Here is a 20,543-nt window from a genome sequence, read left to right as displayed (position 1 = left end):
CGCTGCGGGGAAGGAAGGAGTTAAAGGTGAACCGTGAACTTCAGCCCAGCCCCGCCTCAGCGGAGCGGCCTGGTAGCCGTGCATCCGTAAACCGCGGACATCTCGCGTAGCAGCTCCCGACCGCAGCCCGCTGTCCGGATACAGAGCGGAGACAGGCCAGTACTGCGTGCGAGTGACTGCTGAGGACACTGCAAACATTATTATTATAGTTCAGGTGGGTAGCTGCGTCAGCATGTGTAGTCTGCAAAGGAACAAGTAACAGGTTTATTCCCTGCTGGAAAGAGAAGAGAGAAAACAACGTGTCGGATGTGAAGCCTTCTTCAGGTGTGAGGAAGAATAATCATCATCTTTGTTGTTGTTGTTATTATTATTATTATTATTATTATTATTATTATAGAATGCCTATTTACGGATCACAATGTTAACGTTTTTTATTTTTTCCCCAGCTGTGAATACTGTAGGAAGAAGTCGTATGGTTTAACACTGGTTCCCCGATACACTTCTACTTATAGCGATCTGTGTGGGGGGGAACCTCCGTTTAGCTCACCCGACTTACCGGGAGCCTCTCCCCGTTAGCCGGTGGAGCAGAGCAGGACAACGGGGCTGTTCAGTTCGACTGTGGCGCTGTGTGCCTCCGTTTTACCGCACAATCATTTTTCAATGCCTTTCCTCGCTGCCAATCGATTTAACAGTCGCCTGAAGTGAATTCAAGCGACGTTTTAGACAATTCCGCGTATCCTGCTGTCGTTCACACGCTCCAGGGAAGTTCCTCTGGTCAATTTTAGCTGCGCTTGTTTTTACGTTCAGCATCTGCGTTACCGCTGGCGTTTCGCTTGTAACCGCAGAGCCCCCTGTGTTGCAATCCGTCGATGTAGCCAGACGCCCAGCTGTGAGAGTAATGATCAGACAGAGAACTGAGGAGCTGGTTGCGCTGAGATACGGGACTGCTAGGAGTTTTCAGACGTTTAGACGCACAGCATGGCCACCCTGAGTAGCGCTCGCATATCCCACCCTTCTACATGTTTAACGGCTGCATGTTTTATACAGTGTAAGCCAAAGTGAATTTGTGTGCAGACATCAGAAAGTACGACCTGCATGGTGAAAGCTAGCCGGGCAGTCTTCCTCCGAACTAGGGGGTTCTGATAAGCAGACGCCTTTCTTACTCTCACATTTGGAATGGTTATCAGCCCACTCGCAAATCCGTAGATGTGCTTTCGTGGGACTAACTTTAGATTTCTGTGGGTATAAAGCGCCGCGGTGCAGTTTTCACCCCTGTGGAATAAGGAGAGGGCGGGAAGTGGGAGATGGCCGCTGTTTGCTCTTCGGCAGGAGGGTATGAGCCCCTCCCCCAGGAGAACACGCAGACGCAAAGTGATTCTTTCAGTAAGATAAGGGGAGTTATAAATGTGTTTGTTCCACTACTAGCTTACTGAGCTGAAGATGTCACCCTGCTGTTTCCTGATGGGGAGTTTCCCAGTGAGATTACCGCATGCCTGGGTCATTTGGTTACACGCACCCACAGCTCTTTGTGTAAAAGGCGCTTCCTGTTTTTGTAGTTGGCTGGTGACATGCCCTGGTCTCAAACCCGTGACAGCTGTGTGATGACGCTGGCGCGCTCGGCAAACACGACGCCTCCGATCTCCCATTTTAAGAGGACTGTCCATGTCTTTCAGCCCCCCTCTGGGACCCTAAATCTAACACGTTGGTTCCCTTCAAGGAAAGTCTGTGAAGTCGTCCTCGGTTGCTTTTGCAGGTGGTTCTGCTAAGAACTAGCCAAAGCTGATGATATTCCCAGCTACTCCCTGGAGTAACACTCCCTGGGAGTGTCTTATACACTTTAGCCTAACTCTTCAATCATCTGTCTCTTCTGCAGCAGCACTGAAGAACTCAGCTCCAGCACATTATCCACTGAAAGCATCATTAATGCACTAAAACTCAGCTTCACCCCTGACACTCAGTTCTCAAACTTCACTTCAATAAACACTGTAACATCTTTCTCACTTTTCACCAAGCGCCGGGTCGTTGGCAATGCCGAATTCTTCTGGTCACGGACTCTGGCGGCTGATCCTGTTTGGCCAGGCACTCGAGGGACTCGCGCCCCCGATACGGCGGCAGCCGGTTCGCCGTCTTCTCTCCCATCTCGCGCTCGGAGACCGCCGGTCTCTCTGCCGATGTTGAGACAAAGGGAGTGTACAGGACTCAACCACAGCTAGACTCCTCTCTCTGGTCTACGGGAGGAAAGTACCCAACACCAGACCCCCTTCTGTTCCTCCACAGCACGCCTCTACCTCCCTAAGTCTGACAAATAATCGAGCCAATGGCCATCTATTCAGCTACTGTGACAACCCTCAAAAAGTGACAGAAGCTGTATTTTCTCAGGTACCCTTAACCTTGTCCTTAGAATGTCACAGGCTTGTAGGACAGCTCAAGCTGTTCCACACACACACACACACACACACACACACACACACACACACACACACACACACACACACACACACACACACACACACACACACACACACACACACAGTACTGCTCTTGTTTGCCCTTTTATTGAAAGGTATAGACAGATTCAACCTAGTGGGCTTCTTCAGAATAAACATTGAAACAGAAATCTGATGGCACAGGTAGAAGCCAAGGGTAAGGACATTCCAAACCGAAGAAACTCTTTACACAAAAAGTGTTGGGCGTCTGGATCAAGCTACCCAGCCACGTTTTTAACATGTTACCCTTGCATCTTTCAAGGAAGGGCTGGATGAGATCCCCTGATCGATAAGTGAGTCGTTGTGAACTCTGGACTTTGCTGGCTACTTGCGATCTTGCAGCGGCGTCAGCTGAGAGATGAGGCTCTCCTCCAATCAGGGCTCTCCTGTAGGGTGTGGCTCTGCTGTGTGTGCTGCAGGGGTCGCCCTGGGGTCGCGCTTGACAAACCACATCTTGGAGACACGGTCCCCAACCTGCGTGTGTTGATGAGAGGCTTAAGAGCACTGCTGTTCCAAATTCAAGGGGTGTGAAACGATACTCCCAGCTGTCGGAGTGCATCTGGATCTTACCTACAGTATCTGTTATTTCAGGCGGGTCTTTGAGTTGAGAGTTTCTGGGAATTTGTAAGTAATGTGATCCTGGACTTGACCATGCAGTTTAGACGCACAGTTTCTCATTGATGACGTCTAGCTTGCTGTGAATCTCCACAAGGTGCGAACTCTGTGAGTGGGTCTAATTGCAGCTTATAACAAGAGGCTTTTTAACATAAAGCTTCAGTGAGATGCTTGTCTTCATTCGTTGGATTAACCCTTGTGGAAAGATGCCCCACTGGGTTCTGTTTTACAAAAGCCAAACCCGGGACACTGTGGGCAAGGGCTGGTATTTGGTCTTGAAAATGTGTTGAATTGGCTCTCCTCTAATTTCAGTCAACGGTCTCCCATTTTGTGAATGTGCCCATTCGAGCATTTCATGTTGCATTTCTGGAAAATAATTGTTTAAAAACAAACAAACATCCCCCAACGTTCAAGAAACAGTGTTCAGAAACGGGGAATATAGTGCACCCAGGGTTGTGTGGCTACAGGAGTGTAGCCTGCATGAAATGTATTCATTTTTTCATGTTTGCTCTAGTTTCAGCTGAACCTCTGAAGGGAAAAAAATATCAAAACCCCGTTCTTTCTTCAGTTTTGTCCTGTGAGCTGAGCTATATTTCCAGGTGTAAACTGAGGAGTGTAGATTCGACACCTTACAGGGAAATCACCTTGGGCGAGTCTTAAGTAAAGCCCAGTAAAAGCCCAGCGCTGTTAATAAATAATAACTGCTTACACTTATATAGCGCTTTTCTGGACACTCCACTCAAAGCGCTTTACAGGTAATGGGGACTCCCCTCCACCACCACCAGGCAGCCCCACCTGGATGATGCAACGGCAGCCATAGTGCTCCAGAACGCTCCCCACACACCAGCTCTCAGTGGGGAGGAGAGCAGAGTGTTGAAGCCAGTTCATAGATGGGGATTATTAGGAGGCCATGATTGGTAAGGGCCAAGGGGAAATTTGGCCAGGACGCCTGTTGTCTGGCTCTGTCAAGCACTAGCTAGTCTAAAGAAGATGGTAGATAATCCGATGGGTGTGATGATCTCTTTCCAGGCCCCCGAGCGAGCGGCGCTGGCAGCATGTCCATGTCCATGACCAGGGGCGAGGGGGTGACGGTGTTCACCCTGACCTCGGACACCAGCAGCAACTGGCCCCTGGTTTGCCAGCTCCTGCGGCAGCTGTGCTGCAGCCCGGTGTGCGTGGTGTCCCATCAGCTGAAGCAGCTCTTCACCGGCACACAGACAGCACTGGGGGTGAGCGAGCACGGCGCTCAGCACTGGGGGTGACCTTCACGAGCTGTTTACATCTCGATTTGGATCGATTCATGGTATTTGAAACAGCTCAGTAGGGTTACTAATGATAATTGCTAGGCGTTTTGGATCCCCAGTGGATCTCTTACTTGGGAATCTTGCTGAATAAAGAGGAGGCTTGTCCGTATTTCCCCTACGCCTCTTAGGACTTGACTGATTTGTCCCCTGACGACCTCACTGACCTGTTATCTCTCTACACACCTGTACGTTAAGGGTGCCAGACAGTGCAGGAGGTTTTACTTTAGAGCTTTTAATAGGTCTTTCAACAAAGAGGACTCTTGAACAGCCTATCCCAGACCGCTACTAAAATCTCACACCTCAGCAATCAGTGAAATAATCAGACCCTTCATAATGTTTAATTTTAACTTTTTATTTTCATACATTTAGTAATTATTTCCTAAACATATTGGAGGTCTGCCTTTAATCTGTTATGTTCCAGAAGTAATTTAAGGTCTCCAACCCTCCCAACTCCTAGCCCTCACTTCATCTCCACTATGTGAAGTCTAACCGTAATCCACTAATAGAATTAACATGCACCCAGTGAGATTATTTTCAATTGTCTCCTGAGGCTGCATGGTGTAGTGGTTAGCATTGGTAAGCACTGGGTTCAGTTCCTGTCTGTGTGGGGTTTGTATGTACTCCCCTTGCTTTCCAGAATAGGTGATCCTCAGTTGGATGAAACAGAAATAGAAACAGATACAGGCCTCCTATGATGCCCTCTAGTGTCAGTTTTATGGTCTGTGCTGTCTCTTCATAGAGTTGGCCTGCGACAGAATATCCTAACATCTGTGTCATCTGCTTGTTAGGAAATCTATTTGTTCGAATTTCTCCTTCACAAACTTGTGGTTTATTTATTTCAGACCATGCAGATTATAGTGGGGCTGTTCAACATCGCATTTGGTGTGATCCTTCGACGGACTTCATACTTCATAAAGAACTCAGACGCACCCTTTTGGCTGGGAGGTCTAGTAAGTCTTCAGAGCTTAGAACAACAGTCCTTTTTTCTCAGTGAAAACTGAGAACTTTGAGTCTCCTGCTGAAGTGAAATGTTGCTTCTCACCTCAGGGTTAATCAAAAACAGAACTCGGAGTAGCAGAGACCACTTCCAAGAACATACAGTAGTTTTCACAGAAGAGAGGTTGTAGTCAGATCTGTAGCATTGAATAATGCCTGGTTTTGTTCCATGTTCATCCATCCAGTCCTAAGAGTCATGGCTGAAAAACAGCATGCAGAAAGTTGCATTTCAGAAGTATACGCTTCCTCAGTGCTGGTTGAGTTTGAGCCATGTTACTAGCCCACTGTGACTGAGATTCCCCAAGGGGCTCAGCTGGAGGGAGGATGGGATTAGTCAGACTGGCGCTTGCAGGATCGCAGGGCTGTTGGTGAGAGACGCTGAACCTCCTGCGTGAGTGTCATGATCGTCATCCCTCCTCTAGGGGGCGCTCTGACCCTTTTTGTGTTTTAGTTTCAGTATCACGTACGGCACATCACTCTGCAACTCCCAGCTGGCAGCCCCACTGGAGCTCAGCAGGTGTGAGCCTGGTCAGTACCTGGATGAGAGACCTCCTGGGAAAAACTAAGGTTGCTGCTGGAAGAGGTGTTAGTGGGGCCAGCAGGGGGCGCTCACCCTGTGGTCCATGTGGGTCCTAATGCCCCAGTATAGTGACGGGGACCCTATACTGTAAACAGGCGCCGTCCTTTGGACGAGACGTAAAACTGAGGTCCTGACTCTCTGTGGTCATTAAAAATCCCAGGGTGTTTCTTGAAAAGAGTAGGGGTGTAACCCCGGCGTCCTGGCCAAATTTCCCATTGGCCCTTACCAATCATGGCCTCCCTGGTTTCACCTTATATTATTTAAACCTTGTGCCTCTGAAGCTCGGGGCTCTGCATTGGAAGACGGACGCCCAGAGGCCTGCCTAGCACCGGGTTGCCCCACGTCCGCGGCTTGAGGGCACTGCCTTGTCCCTGATCCTGTTCCTGTTTTTATTCATCTCTTGTTCTTGTTCTCTTCTTCCATTCCTCACCGTGTTTTCCCTGTAGCCCTTCTCCAGTCACTTCCGGATTATACCGTCTGCACAGGGTCCCAGATACGCACTACACGGGAGTCAGGACCGGCTCCCGTTACAGTGAGGGGCTTGGAGGAGTCTGCCCACACTTCCTCAGCCTCCCCTGCTTGACGATTTTCACATCTTTGACAAAAAGAACAGCGAGACGTGTTTTCTCCTCTGTCTAGAGAAAGGGATAGCACATAGATCTTGTTATACCCTTCACAGCTGTTCCACAGAGTCCATTTTGTCATTTCTCCCGGAATAATAAGTATAAAGTTAGAGAGTGACGAGTTACTGTGCTCTTATCTCCCAGTTCATCGCCGCTGGTGTGATGTGCATCCTTGGCGAGATGTTCCCCAGTCCCTGCTTGGTAAGTCGCCTGTTACTCCCTTGAGGTGAGGTGTCGGTGTTGGGCGGGTCCCCCCTGATGGAGCTGGGAGACTGAGCGCTTGGCTCGGGGGAACGTGGCCCTGATGATGAGCCGTCTCTGGACCCGATGGGGAGGTGTGGGCTGGGTGCTCCTGAGAACTGGGGGCTGTGGTGCCTCTCTGCCCTTTGCCTTGAAACGCTTGTGATCATGTGTTTTCTCTTATGGGAAACATGCACATTGGATTTCACCCAGGTTACTGCTATTATGTACAGTATTGTGTGTCGATTGATGGTAAAAAAGAATCAATTCAATTTGAAATAAGTCTACAGCACAACAAAGTGTGGAAAAATTAGAGGGGTCTGAACACTTTCTGAAGGCACTGTAATCCGCTTCTGTCTTTTCCTTGATTGCCACCAGGCTTGACTTTCAACAGGTAGAATCAATTCAATTCAATTTATTTTCATATAGCGCCTTTCACAACACGTTTGCCCCAAGGCGCTTGACAATACAATTGACGATACACGTTGTCAATACAGAACAGAAGACCAGAAGACAACGGAGGAGAGGACCCAAAAACTCCTTAGTAAGGAGGAAAAAAACCTCTAGGGGTCCAAGGTCAACTGGCTGTTCAGCACCTTTGGGCATGCTAACATTATATAATTAAAAAAAGGAAACGATTAGGGTATTAATCCATCCAGCCATCATGTCTTCTGTGTGCAGATCTCTGTAGACCAGTAAATTGCTCCTAAACAATAGCTATATCCACAATGTCCCCCTTGGATCCATGGCAGTGATGCAGGATCCAACTCGGATGGAACCCAGCCCGGGCGCCATCCGGACACGTGGGGAGGAGATCACCTAGTGATCTGTGACCAAGTTCTCTATGATAATGTGAATTTTGCCTTGTGCCAACAGTCCATCGGGGAATGAAACGTTAATCAAAACGTTGAATCGGTATCCATTAAACCAAGGATCTTTCTGCTTCTGCCCTGCAGGTGTTTCTCACCATCTGTATGAACCTGGTGAGCTCTGGGCTGGGACTCACAGCCATTGTGTTGTACTCGGTGGATATGGCCCGGCTCACGCACAACTCCTGGATGTACTATTGCTCAGATGATAAATACAGGTCTTGGACGACAGCCCCTCCTGACCCGGAGAAACAGCGCATCATGCAGCACAACTTAGCTGAGTGCAGGAGCAGCCGCCGGGTCCTGGTGGTAGGTCTCCTTCATTCCTTACAGTAGGCGGAAGGTGGGGGGAAATATAGCTGGTCCCAGGCTGTGGTGAGGTGGGCAACACTGCACCCAAACAAACAAGGGAAGAAGAGCTCAAAAAGTAAAACCAACACTCAGTAAGGAACAGGGCAAGCACTGAAATAAGTAAACAAGCACACAAAGGTAGAGAAGAAAAGCAAACTGGCATAAAGAAACTACGAGGTAGCTAAGCTAATGAGCCCTGAGTGAAGGTCGCAGGAACTAGTTACGGGAAATGAAACTAATAAAGAAAGGATAATGAAATAATAGATGAATTGGCCGCCCACTGTGAAGGTCTGCCTGAGCGTGTTCTGACATCTCCGGGAGGTGTGCTGTCCCACGAGTGCCTGCGGGATCGATTACCGTGAGGTTGAACTAGTCCGATACCAGGAACAGGATTGACATCGTTTACGCAAAAGACAATAAAATCTCTCAGTCATTTCCATCTTGTGAGATTGGTGCCTACAATGGAGCTTACTTACACTTGGGAGTTCGCAATGTCCAGTTTTCATCATCACAATGTTGCCAGTGTCGCCAGATGATCTGTGGCACGCGGTGTCGCGTCAGCAACATGTACACGACTCTCGGTTACTCAGTCCACGCTACGCTATGAATCTGACCAAGGTATTGCATGAAACAGTTGTGAAATTAAGTGATGCCAGCAGCCATGTCACTTACAATTGGCAACCCACTGAAGCTAAGCAAACCTCCTGGGAAAAACTAAGGCTTCTGCTGGAAGAGGTGTTAGTGGGGCCAGCAGGGGGCGCTCACCCTGTGGTCCATGTGGGTCCTAATGCCCCAGTGTAGTGACGGGGACACTATACTGTAAACAGGCGCCGTCCTTCGGATGAGATGTAAAACCGAGGTCCTCTGTGGTCATTAAAAATCCCAGGGCGATTCTCGAAAAGAGTAGGGGTGTAACCCCGGTGTCCTGGCTAAATTTCCCATTGGCCCTTACCAATCATGGCCTCCTAATAATCCCCCTCTATGAATTGGCTTCATTACTTTGTTCTCCTCCCCCCCTCCGACGGCAGGCGGAGCGACGCCAGTTGGAGTATTCTCGGTCGCATTTAATGGCAACGTCAGCTCAAAGATTTGGTTCAAACCATCAAAAGGAGACGGGTGTGCCGCCAAGCGGACCCTGCTGATGCGAGATTAACGCTAGGATGAGAGAGAGTTGTGATATTAAGTACAACGCGTTGTGAGGCAATTAGAAGAAGTCAAGATTTCATTGTCTTCCTGGTCTGAGAGTACCCCCGGACATCATTGTGCCAAGTGACTTTGTCAGTCCCTCCGGAACAACAGGGTGCAGAGCTGTGAGTTAAACTGTGACCCGTTTGGTTAGGGGATATTCTTTCTAATTTAATTTAGTTGACATTTTTTTTCCCCAGCTATAGCCAGGTCACATCTTTACCGGGCTTAAGACTTTAAAAAAGCCTTCACATACTGTATACTACTTGATTCATACCTATTCATATAAAAGTCAATACCCCAATAAAGGAAAACATTCTTTATGATGTTGATAATGATGATTCTTCATCTGCTCTTGTTCAGCTCATGCTTCTTCTCGTTGGCTAAATGCAGGGAACAATTTCATTCAGAGGACTTCACTACCCTGTACTTTCTTCTATTTTGTGTTGACCTGCTGCCAGGACAGCACACGGTGCTCCAGCTATTGTACGTGTATAAATTAGTGCTGCATAAAAAACAGGAAGTGCAACTACACAAGAGCTAAAGGATGAGCTCCACAGCAGAGCATGGGTATGCCCTCCCTCGCTGTTCTCCCTCCACCTGCAGAGCTGTGAGAGACAGAGTTGAACTGTGAGTTTGCCCTCCCTCACCGCTCTCCAGCGGAGCTTGTTGCAGTTTCAGTGGCCAGTGACACTTCCTCTGTGGTTTTGCTGGCGAGAGTGAAGGATTCGATGCCGGGCCCTCCTGCCTTCTGAGGTGGTAGTTAGTTGCGCAGTTAGTCGGGTTCTGACTCACTTTAACCAGACGAATGAAACCAGAGTTTGCCTTCGTGAAAGTGGAGCAAGCCTGAAGCCAGTTAGAACATTTGATTCAATCGGGCTGACTTGAGAAAGTCTTGGACTAGCTAAACCTGCTTCGTGAAACGGAGACATGTCAAACTGTCTCAGTCTCAGCTGATCAGCTCAGCAAACGGCTCCATCGATACATTAAGAGCTCAGCAGGAATGAAAGCCTGTGACCAGGGTCCCCAGTCCTATGTGTCTGCAGGATTTCAGTCCAGCTGGACTTTCAGTGACCTCAATTAGCTCATTATTGACTTAATTGGACCAGTTTTACAGCTTCTTCCAGCTCTTCAGGAGCTGCTGCTTCGAAGACCCCTGGAAACCTCACCGACGCCCTGGGTATCCAGGAGCAGGCCTGGAGAGCCTCACCTGCAGCTCCAAGTGTGTGAGGCTGGCCTCAGCTTCACTCACGGTCTCCTTTGCTTTGTCTCCAGATGCTTGCGCGGGGACTGGATATCAGTCTGATAGTGTTTGCGGTTCTCCAGCTGTGTGTGGCCCTCAGCGCGTCTGTTCTGGGCATCAAGGCATTGTGCAAGACCAAGGGAAAGGCAAAGGTAAGGAATGAGACCAGTAAAAGAGAAAAGGAATGCACACCCAAAAAATACTGAGGTACTTCCAGGAAAAATCGCGAAATCAACTGCGCACATACAGTCATCTCCAAAATAATGTCATTATTAGCACTGGTCAATGATTTGACAGAAGCCTTCTTCAGGAAATACTGTACATCTTTGGCTGGGCAACAGTCTTATACAAGCCTGTATTCTTTAGTTGTTTATTATTTAACTGTTGGTTTGAGAGGAGGCCCTTGGTCTCTGTTTGGCCATACACATACTTAATTATCTGGAGACATATATTTATCAGAAAATGCATGTTTTTCCTAAATGTTCAGCTTCTTTGGAGTGGTCTTCGATGTCTGTGGCCAAAAAAGAAAATTAAACTGAACATCAGGAACACGAAGGATTTCATGCAGCATGACAGCAGTCAAGATCTCCCTCTCTCCTGTTGCTCTGACTCCTAATTCTCTGTGATGTCACTTCCTGAAAGCTACACAAGCCTTAGAGCACTTCTCTTGCTCACATTTGACTTTCTGCCTCCCTTCTCCACCCCATCTCCAGCTGACCAGTTGCCCCTTGGTTAACCTCTCTCTGTAGGGGGTCTGACTTCCTCATCCTACAGGTGTTCACCCCCCCGCCCAGCAGGTTCAGCGAAAACTTCACGTATGTCCGTGAACGTTGCTATACACATTTTCTCAGGGCATGATGTTGTGTTGTAATGTTGTTTCTCTACGTACCTAATCCTTTGCCTCCCAGATGGGCTGAAGAGCAGGACTCTAGTTGATTCTAAGCGCTAAGGGGCAGAATGAGAAGAAGAGAGGCCCAGCAGATCTGTGGGACAGCAGCTGCCTGGCCTCTGGGATGCAGGTATGGACCTTGTCATTGTTTTTTTCATCTGCACTGCCGCTGTTTTGCAGCCAGAGCCTGAGCCTGACACCAGCATTCCCCTCCTGGAAGAGGGCCCAGTGGTGTGATGAAAGAGGACCTCACTGTCACACGAGGATCAAGCCGATCAGATTGTCTACGAGCAATCAATTTCTTTGTCAAATACAGCCTTTTTAATTTCATGCTCCTATCCCGATTTAGTGCCTTAGGATGTGAAAAGATTTAAGACTTAAGCAGTGCAGGATTCAGGCAATTGAAATCTCTCTAAAAATGTTTTAGCTCTTGTGACTACCTGGGGGGATGGGAAGGGCTATTAATCAGCTCCCCCTGTGTTCTGCGACCACATTGCTGTTAATATGTAGCCCACCTTGAGAAAACCAACACACAGACGAAGTAAAAAAAATAAACAGGGAGGACACAGCCCAAGGGTGGTGCAGTGGTCAGCACTGCTGTCTCGCACCCTGGGGTGCTGACTGCATGGAGTGTGTTTGTGTGAGTTTCCTCCAGGTGCTCCAGTTTGTCTTCTGCGAAACCTGGCTCTGGTGTGTGTCTCTGTGTGTCTCCCCTGCACTGTACAAGTGTCCCATCCAGGATGTATCCCAGCTTGTGGCTGTTGCTTGCTGGGATAGGCTCCAGCTCCCCTGTGACCCTGAGCTGGATCAAGCCCCATCGCCCCTGACAAACAATCGCCTGTCTGGAGTTCCAATACAGACCGAAACCCTTTTCCTCCTCACTGTATTTACAAGCTCTAATTACTCAGTTATACCAGGTGTGCCTCACTCCACGGGTGTTTTACATTAACATTTTGTTTAATTAACAGGTGGAAAGGCAGAAAGTCTTGCATTATGTATTGGATATTAGCATTTTGCAACTGCATCAGAATGTAGTCATGCTTTTTCACACGTTTTTTTAACACTGTAACGCTCAATAAAGAGATGATGCACTGAGCTGGTGTGATCTTCAGGGATGTAACGAAGTACTAAGCAGACACACTACTGTGACTGAACACATTTTTAGATGGCCAGCGGATCCCTTATTTGTTCAGCCTTATAAACAAAATATTACGTTTCACATGATTCAGTTTTGCATTTTATATGGCACCATTTGGAAAAGGGAATCATTTCCTTCTCAGGATGTGAAATTCTACGTGGTTGACTGTGAACACAAACTTCAAGTAATTTGACTGCTGTTCTGTGATTCCACCTTTTTCTTAATGGCACGCGAACCCACATTCTACTGGTTTAAAGCTTTATTTAAGCATAAAACACAACAATAGCATTTACAGTGTTTTGCATGTTAAAGATTTACCTTAACACTTACAAGCCTGGTCCTTGCCTGGCACACTAAAGCAAATTTAACTGTGGAATTAGATTTATGTTTCATACTTAAACATTTGATTTTATGGTATATTTAAAGTCTGACAGCGGTAAGACTGTCTATTAGTCCAACTTTGCTCAAGTTGATTATCACAAGGTAATTGATTTCAGTTTAAAATTTCCAAACACTGCATTACAGTGTTATTTCCACCTGTGTCGGTTCTTCAGAAATTCGTCACCTTCCAAGAGCTGTTTGGTCAGGAGTAAGAATCAGTCATTTGAGGACAGTCTGCCTTAAGTGCTGAAGTATTTTGTAAAGAATCTCCTTGAAGTTGGATAGTGTTGAACCTGTGATCAAAACAAGTGGTGCATAAGCAGTAATTAGTACGGGTAATTTAGAACTCAATTGTAATGGAAAACGTTTTGTAGCTTTTTGTAAGTAGCTTTTTGTTAGGCATGTTCTGCTTGCTTCTACCTGCCATGAGTACTAGATTTGTGACGAAGAGGCGTAGTCTTGCCCTACGTCGTGTCACAGAGTAAATGGACCGCACAGCTCTGCGTATCACCGAGGTAAATACGAACAGGAAATTCAATCTCGTCGAGAAGCCAGGCATTGTAAGCATCCGGTTATCCGCTAGGGGGCGACAGGCGACCACCTGAGTAAAAGACCGGCTAGTGACGCTGACGGCTGACACCAGCGAAGAGAAAAATACGCAGATCAGAGAATCTGCATTTTGACGGCGATTGTATTTGACAAGAGTGTTCTGGTCAGAGAATGATGAACCTTGAGCTAGGTCAGTCTGTATTATGCAAGCGTAGGACGGCTCCACCATAAGCCTCCTTCTTTTGAAAAAGATAACAATAAATTCGAAAATGATCATCTGCCAGTGGCACCGGACTGAAAGGTGTCATTTTTTAATCCACAACCCCCTGGTTTGCCAGGAAAAAAAAGACTCGAATGAGTTCATCACAAATTACGCAGAGATTGAACCCAACGTGCAATCCGGTATCGCTTTGATGTGTGAAAGTATTTGTGTATGTGTGAAATCTGTATTTTTATTAGGCCGTGGCTGCGCGGAGCCGCAGACTCGGACAGTGACGCGGCCCCTATTGCCACATCACCCACACGCCCTTACACCCTTCACGGCCCGACACCCCGGCTTGTCCGTCCCTGAACCACCTGAAACCGGCGCCCGGTCTGTGCCGTAGCGGGAGGGGGGGGAGGGAGGTTGGCAGCCGAGAAGACGAAAACTCGCAAGAAAAAAACCAACACGGGTTCAGTCGGTTCCACATTCCTGTCCATTTGCACGTTGTAATAAAGTCGACGCGGCGAGTACTTCGGTAAAATCCAGTCTGACCGGAAAAGGCACGCAAAGGAAAAAAAAGGCATCACAGTATCCACGGAAGCTAGCCACTTTCACGCATAAAACAGTAGTGACGGAATATAACATTTACTTGACTTTATTGCAAGATAGGATGATGATAATAATAATAATAATAATAATAATAATAATAATAATAATAATAATAATTGCTTACACTTATATAGCGCTTTTCTGGACACTCCACTCAAAGCGCTTTACAGGTAATGGGGACTCCCCTCCACCACCACCAATGTGCAGCATCCACCTGGATGATGCGACGGCAGCCATAGTGCGCCAGAACGCTCACCACACATCAGCGATCAGTGGGGAGGAGAACAGAGTGATGAAGCCAATTCATAGAGGGGGATTATTAGGAGGCCATGATGGGGTAAAGGCCAGGGGGGAAATTTGGCCAGGACACCGGGGTTACACCCCTACTCTTTTCGAGAAGTGCCCTGGGATTTTTAATGACCACAGAGAGTCAGGACCTCGGTTTTACGTCTCATCCGAAGGACGGCGCCTGTTTACAGTATAGTGTCCCCGTCACTATACTGGGGGCATTAGGACCCACATGGACCGCAGGGTGAGCGCCCCCTGCTGGCCCCACTAACACCTCTAATAATTGCTTACACTTATATAGCGCCTTTCTGGACACTCCACTCAAAGCGCTTTACGGGTAATGAGGACTCCCCTCCACCGCTTCCAATATGCAGCATCCACCTGGATCTGTGTAAATGCATCAGTTCGCAATATATTTTATTGATATTTGGACTGCACATATACAGTACGCCCGATTGCCTTAACATTATGCGCAGGCTTTATTACAACATAAACTTATAAAACAACCCCAGAGAGCCGTTGAAAACACAGGAAAATGTGTAGAATACTACACTTTATACGCTGTGTATAACGTTTGTAATGCAGTGCACAAATTCTGACCTCTACTGAACACCGCGCATTCATTCACTAACCACCCCGCAGGGAGGCAAGAAAGACCCTTGATTAACACGGGGCGCTTTTCATCTTCTTTAACCGCCGTCAGTCACCCTGCGATCTCCACACCTCACAACCCCAGAAACCGCATTCCAACACACCCGCGCTGTGAAAGAGAAGACAATCCGGATTTTTAGAATGTTTGCTGTTTTTTTTTTGTTACTTAAAAGCGGAAACCGTATTTCCAGGGAACGCGATGTCGAGCGGCTGCACCCGTGGAACTGACCGTGCTCGTGTGTGGGTTTAAAATGGATTGTGTCGGGCAGCACGGTGGCGCTGCCAGCGCGGAGTGATGTGTTAGAGCAGTCCAAGGCGATGTAACGCCGTGTGTCAAACATTTAACAGATAAATACAGCCAATCATACATGTACCGTAGGTCATCGTTAAACATTCTTCTCTGTACACGTCTTTAAAAAAACCAAAACGAAACCGAGCATCAGTTTTATTAATGCATTAGCTATTTTTCTTCAGTAGGTTACTCGTTTGGCAAGTGGAGTCTTAACACGGTGAACTTTTCAAAGCTGGTCACATTCCTGGCTTGAGATCAGATGATATGAAGAGCTCACACGCCGTTCCTGAACGACTTTATAACTCCTGAAGTTCAGGACGGTCCTCATGCGGACCGGTTTGCCCAGACGTCACCAGCCAGGCCTCTGCGGACGGAAAACCAGTTGATTCCGGGCTTGTCCGATACTCCGCCAGCCCCTCCGGTGTCTGTTCACCCTGTCGAGTGCTGCTTTATCCGAACGGACGGTTAACCAAGCTGGCGAAAGGCGATGTATAGTTTAGGGTGCAGAAGCTGTTGGAAACAATGCAGGAACAGCTTCAACAAATCTCTAAACAACCATTAAAGTAAGCAATTAGCCCTGGAGACGTACGATAGAGCTCGGATTGAAAACATATATATTGTATATTGTAACGCAACGGGGGTTCAGGCGGGCGCCCTTGCCGCAGTAGGTCGGCCCCCCACCGTCGGGGGCTCGAACCCGGGACTCCCGCGTCACTCAGCAAGGACCCAGCCGTGGTAACTCGGCTCTTACACACCCTGATGGCCGTATGCGTTACAATATATTATGCTACTGTATATCTTTTTTAAACCATGCAGTGATTTTAAACGCGATATTGAGGAGTGTTTCTCAATACGTTGCGACAATATTGTGGTAGCAACAGAGGTGCAGGATCACGGATATATATACTGTATACATCTTTATCAAGCTGTAATGAAGTGCTCGATTAAAGAAGAATGCGCTTTAAACCGAAGCACGTACAGGTGAAGAACAATAAAACGATGCTATCTTCATTTCAACCCGTAGAGGGGGTGGTTTGAAATGGCAGGGTTGTACTTCAAAATTTCACATTTCCAATCGCCCCCTCCCCTCACACACCCAGAAGCACGCTGTAGTCTCACAAAGCGCTTGGACTGTGGTCCACAGTATGTCAAACACTTCCAGGATTCGCAGGTGTCGTATCCCATTCGTTACTGATGGAAATCTGTGTCCGACACAGTGGGCTCCGGGCTCAGCGTCACTCAAGCGGGACAGTAAACTTACATTCCAGGCTGTACTGTAGCTCTGTACTTCGCATGTGGGAGTTTCTCTATCTGCTGATAATTAGTGGCTCTGACTACACGGAGCGTTGTGTGTTTTCGGGGGAAAAAGGCAGGATTTCTAAGGTCAGAAACGGGATGATACTGCAAAGCCGCAAATCAGAAATGTCCACATTTGAATCCACCCTCGGTACACATGATCCCACTGTCACGATGTCCCGCGGGGTTGGCTGGAAAAGGGCGTTGTTGTGTTACTTTTTAAATATATCTCAAGTGTTGTCATAAGGAGGCCTCAATGACTGCTTTATTTTCAGACATACGACAAAGAGGTCCCCGCGGCCACACCAATACCGGAACCAGACCTCGAACAATCGCTCTCCGTGGACGTTTCCCACGGAGCCGGGCAGGGCCGAGGGGCGTGAGAACCAAGTCACGTCACCCGGACCTGCCACGTCAGCGAAGATCGGCAGAGCTCGGGAGTCCGGGTAGAAATAAAGGGATGTCAGACGAGCTAAAAAAAAAACAGGTCTGTCGCACTTCCTGTAATTTCCTTTTGAGCAGAAGTCTTTTTTTTTTTTCTTCACAAAACATGTGTTGTTTTTTCATTTTGAACTTCGGGCTTCAGTGCCTGCTGCGTCCAAAGTGTCCAAACGGCTGTCGGGAACACGCAAGCTCAAATATCCCTCCCTCGTGGTGTTGACCCAAGTCACGGCTTGCCCACACAAAGTGTACCTTTAATTCAACCAACGGGCGCTTCAACGCGTGTCCTCCAAAAATTCCTGCTTTTGAAGGTCATACCTATAAAAAGCCCCTCTTACCAAGATAAGGGAGGGAATTTAGTTTTCAAATAAATCGTCTGAAACAAATGGTTCTCAGTTGCTCCTTGAAGGAATGTGAGGATCCCAACCTAAGATGCATCTAAGACATTTTATTGTGCTATTAATAATTAAAATTAATAATAATAATTGCTTACACTTATATAGTGCTTTTCTGGACACTCCACTCAAAGCACTTTACAGGTAATGGGGATCCCCTCCACTACCACCAGTGTGCAGCCCCACCTGGGTCTGTGTAAATGTGTGCCAGAACGCTCACCACACACCAGCTCTCAGTGGGGAGGAGAGCAGAGTAATGAAGCCAATTTACAGAAGGGGACTGTTAGGAGGCCATGATTGGTAAGGGCCAATGGGAAATTTGGCCAGGATGCTGGGGTTACACCCCTACTCTTTTCAAGAAACACCCTGGCATTTTTAATGACCACAGAGAGTCAGGACCTCAGTTTTACATCTCATCCGAAGGACGGCGCCTATTTACAGTATAGTGTCCCTGTCACTATACTGGGGCATTAGGACCCACATGGACTGCAGGGTGAGCGCCCCCTGCTGGCCCCACTAACACCTCTTCCAGCAGCAACCTTAGTTTTTCCCAGGTGGTCTCTCATCCAGGTACTGACCAGGCTCATAGCTGCTGAGCTTCAGTGGGGCTGCCAGCTAGGAGTTGCAGGGTGAGATGGCTGCTGGCAAACGTGACCTGATTCGCACGTGACCTGTCCAGAGGCGAACTGGACTGGGGCTGTACTGTAGACGCAGTGGTGAAGGTAATGCGTTCACTGCCAGGCTGGCCTGACTCTGTGAGGGTCAGAGTCACAGTGAGGAGCTGCCGTTTGTATGGGATGCGGAGGAGTTTCGGTATCGCGTCGCCAAAATCAGAAGGTGGACGACAGAATGCGATCTAAGATGGAGGGCTTGTTTAATTGGACCGTGTTCGCCATTTCCCGGTCCTGGCAGCTGTGGTTCGTGCCGAGTCTCACCAGTTTCTGGAGACCTGGAGCAAATTGTTTTTGATGAGCAAATCATTTGTTCAACGCAAGGATCTCGTGATCGAAGGGAATGAAAGTATGGAAAACCCTCCTGCTTTCTTAAACCAGAAAGAGCCCCCCTTAAAAATAAAAACAATTCTGGGAAAAGATATGGCAGTGTGCGGACCAGCTCCACCAGACTCTGTAACAGCTTCTTCCCCCAGGCTGTCAGGCTCCTCAACACCCTGGAATCTCCTTGCACCCACCCCAATTCCAGAAACAGGGTTTAAATCCCCCCAGTGTGTTGTGTAGATTGTATGATGTATTGCCTTGTCATTTGCACTATCTGCACTTTGCACTATGTGTATCCTGTCTACAATGTCTATGTCAGTGTCCTGTCTGTATTTGCACCGTGGACCAGGAGGAATGATATTTCATTCCACTGTATACTTGTATATGGCTGGAATGACAAATAAACGTGAACTTGAACTTAAACTATTTACTTTTCAAAAGGATTTTATTTCGGCTCCGGATAGTCTCCCCTGTGACCCCGATTTGGAAGAAGATTAAGAGGAGGGGTAGAGGGATGTATAAGGATGGGTAAGGATCAGAAATATGGAGAAATGTGGTATGCTCCACGATTCCTGAGGCCTATAAAGTAGTAGCAGACCTGGCCTGTTCCTCAGTGTGCCGTGCTATGGGAAATAAAGCTGACGTTACCAAAAGGTAGGCCCTTGCATGCAGAGCTGCTCTGAGTGCTACGGGTAGCGTGTCTGCTCCGTCACTTCTGTACATGCAGGGCAGGGCTGGACACACTGGGGCAATTTCCTTTCGACCACTCAAGCTAGTGACCAGCCCTGATTGAACCTGCAACAATTGCTTTCATCAAATCTTGTCTTTTCGAATTGAAGAGTTATGGAAGAGCCTTGGAGATGCAGTTACTGCTGGACAGTGGGCCAGCCTGGTGGCACTCTGACCAGATGCATTCCAGTGAGCACTGCATATAAATGTAACATTTTCCCCCTTTCCTTTCAAAACAGTGCTTTTAAAAACGAACCCAGACAGCACAGCTGTTTCATGCATGGCTGATCATGCACTACCTGGGCTCCTACAGCCAGAGACATTACTGTCGTACATCAAGGGCAGGACAGCGGTGTTTGATGCCCTGGGCCCTGCCTTGCCAGGTGATGTACTGTCTAGTCTGTACACCTGGATGCTTGGCTGAGCTTTATTCTTCACGAGAAGAGCTGGCAAGCAGCCTGTCTGAAGGCTGAAGCTCTGGAAGCCTACAGGAGCAGCGGGAGCTGCTTCTTCACACACAGGCGGGGAGAGAACTCCAATCTGAACGTGACCTGACCATACGTACTGAACACGGCTGCCCGCTGTGGGACACATCTTGGCTCGGCTTTAGCCTGAGATGGAATTACGGTGCAGCAAAGCGGACGAGAAGAACAGCAGATCATCAGACTGAGCGAAGCTAACAGAGCTGTAGGAGCTACACTTGGAAAACAGAGCCGCATAGGCAAAGGTAAGCAGCCAAACGGGTTCCAGAGATTTTATAAGCAAATCTTGTGCTGTTGTCTGTTTAGATCCTTTGCTGCTCAAAGATTTTTTCAAAGCTTATTTCAAGTGCCGTCTGACTTTGTAAGCTCAATGTGCTAAAATCTCGCAAATGTGTCGAATCCACATAAAACCGCACCACAGGCCGATGAGGTTTCAGAGCTCAATCCCCAGCCGTCTCGCTCGGTTCACTCCGACACCATGTGATCGGTCTCGATGTGCCTTTTAGGGCGTCACCTGACAATATCAGTGGTTATTTCAGTAACATAAAATGATTTCCACAGAAACGCCACCAGTGCCAGCAGCTGGGTTAATGCTGGCCTGATAAAAGAGCTAAAGAGCTTTCCTGCATGCCGAGCGTGTTTCTCTGTGAGGGCCGCGTGATGTTTGCCTGCGTTCCTGCAGTCACCTGATGACAGGGCTCAATGGAGGACTGT

At 47.9% G+C, this 20,543-nt stretch overlaps 1 protein-coding gene and 1 long non-coding RNA gene across 4 annotated transcripts; one reads left to right on the top strand and one right to left on the bottom strand.

Moving 5' to 3' along the window:
- Positions 1-48: 48 nt before the first annotated feature.
- On the top strand, positions 49-12,476 carry LOC148639868 (membrane-spanning 4-domains subfamily A member 5-like). Of its 3 annotated transcripts, none has more exons than XM_088620480.1 (7): positions 49-324; positions 4,131-4,330; positions 5,248-5,355; positions 6,749-6,805; positions 7,801-8,022; positions 10,525-10,644; positions 11,562-12,476. In XM_088620480.1, exons 2-7 carry the CDS (start codon positions 4,157-4,159, stop codon positions 11,616-11,618), a joined length of 738 nt encoding a protein of 245 aa, XP_088476606.1. In that variant the 5' UTR covers positions 49-324; positions 4,131-4,156; the 3' UTR covers positions 11,619-12,476. The 3 variants fall into 3 exon arrangements, with proteins under 3 accessions (XP_088476606.1, XP_088476607.1, XP_088476604.1); XM_088620478.1 differs by having other exon boundaries at positions 50-214; XM_088620481.1 differs by lacking the exon at positions 5,248-5,355 and having other exon boundaries at positions 49-214.
- A 381-nt stretch (positions 12,477-12,857) lies between these two features.
- On the bottom strand, positions 12,858-17,455 carry LOC148639867 (uncharacterized). The gene is made up of 2 exons (XR_015930527.1): positions 14,840-17,455; positions 12,858-13,193 (listed from the first exon to the last, which is right to left on the bottom strand). It is a non-coding gene; the product is annotated as an uncharacterized LOC148639867 (long non-coding RNA).
- Between the last annotated feature and the right edge of the window lie 3,088 nt (positions 17,456-20,543).

The sequence above is a fragment of the Lepisosteus platostomus genome, chromosome 26 (genome assembly GCF_059453375.1).
Source record: "Lepisosteus platostomus isolate fLepPlt1 chromosome 26, fLepPlt1.hap1, whole genome shotgun sequence".
Classification (NCBI taxonomy): Eukaryota; Metazoa; Chordata; class Actinopteri; order Semionotiformes; family Lepisosteidae; genus Lepisosteus; species Lepisosteus platostomus.
The sequence above is the reverse complement of the archived record's forward strand: the minus strand, read 5'-3'. Positions and strand labels throughout refer to the sequence as shown.

Bases quoted from the DNA above. Each gene is read 5' to 3' on its own strand.
- LOC148639868 (XM_088620480.1), top strand. From the start codon at position 4,157: ATGTCCATGTCCATGACCAGGGGCGAGGGGGTGACGGTGTTCACCCTG. The intron at 5,356-6,748 runs GTAAGTCTTCAG...CTTATCTCCCAG, and splicing joins CCTTTTGGCTGGGAGGTCTA to TTCATCGCCGCTGGTGTGAT. The intron at 6,806-7,800 runs GTAAGTCGCCTG...TCTGCCCTGCAG, and splicing joins TGTTCCCCAGTCCCTGCTTG to GTGTTTCTCACCATCTGTAT.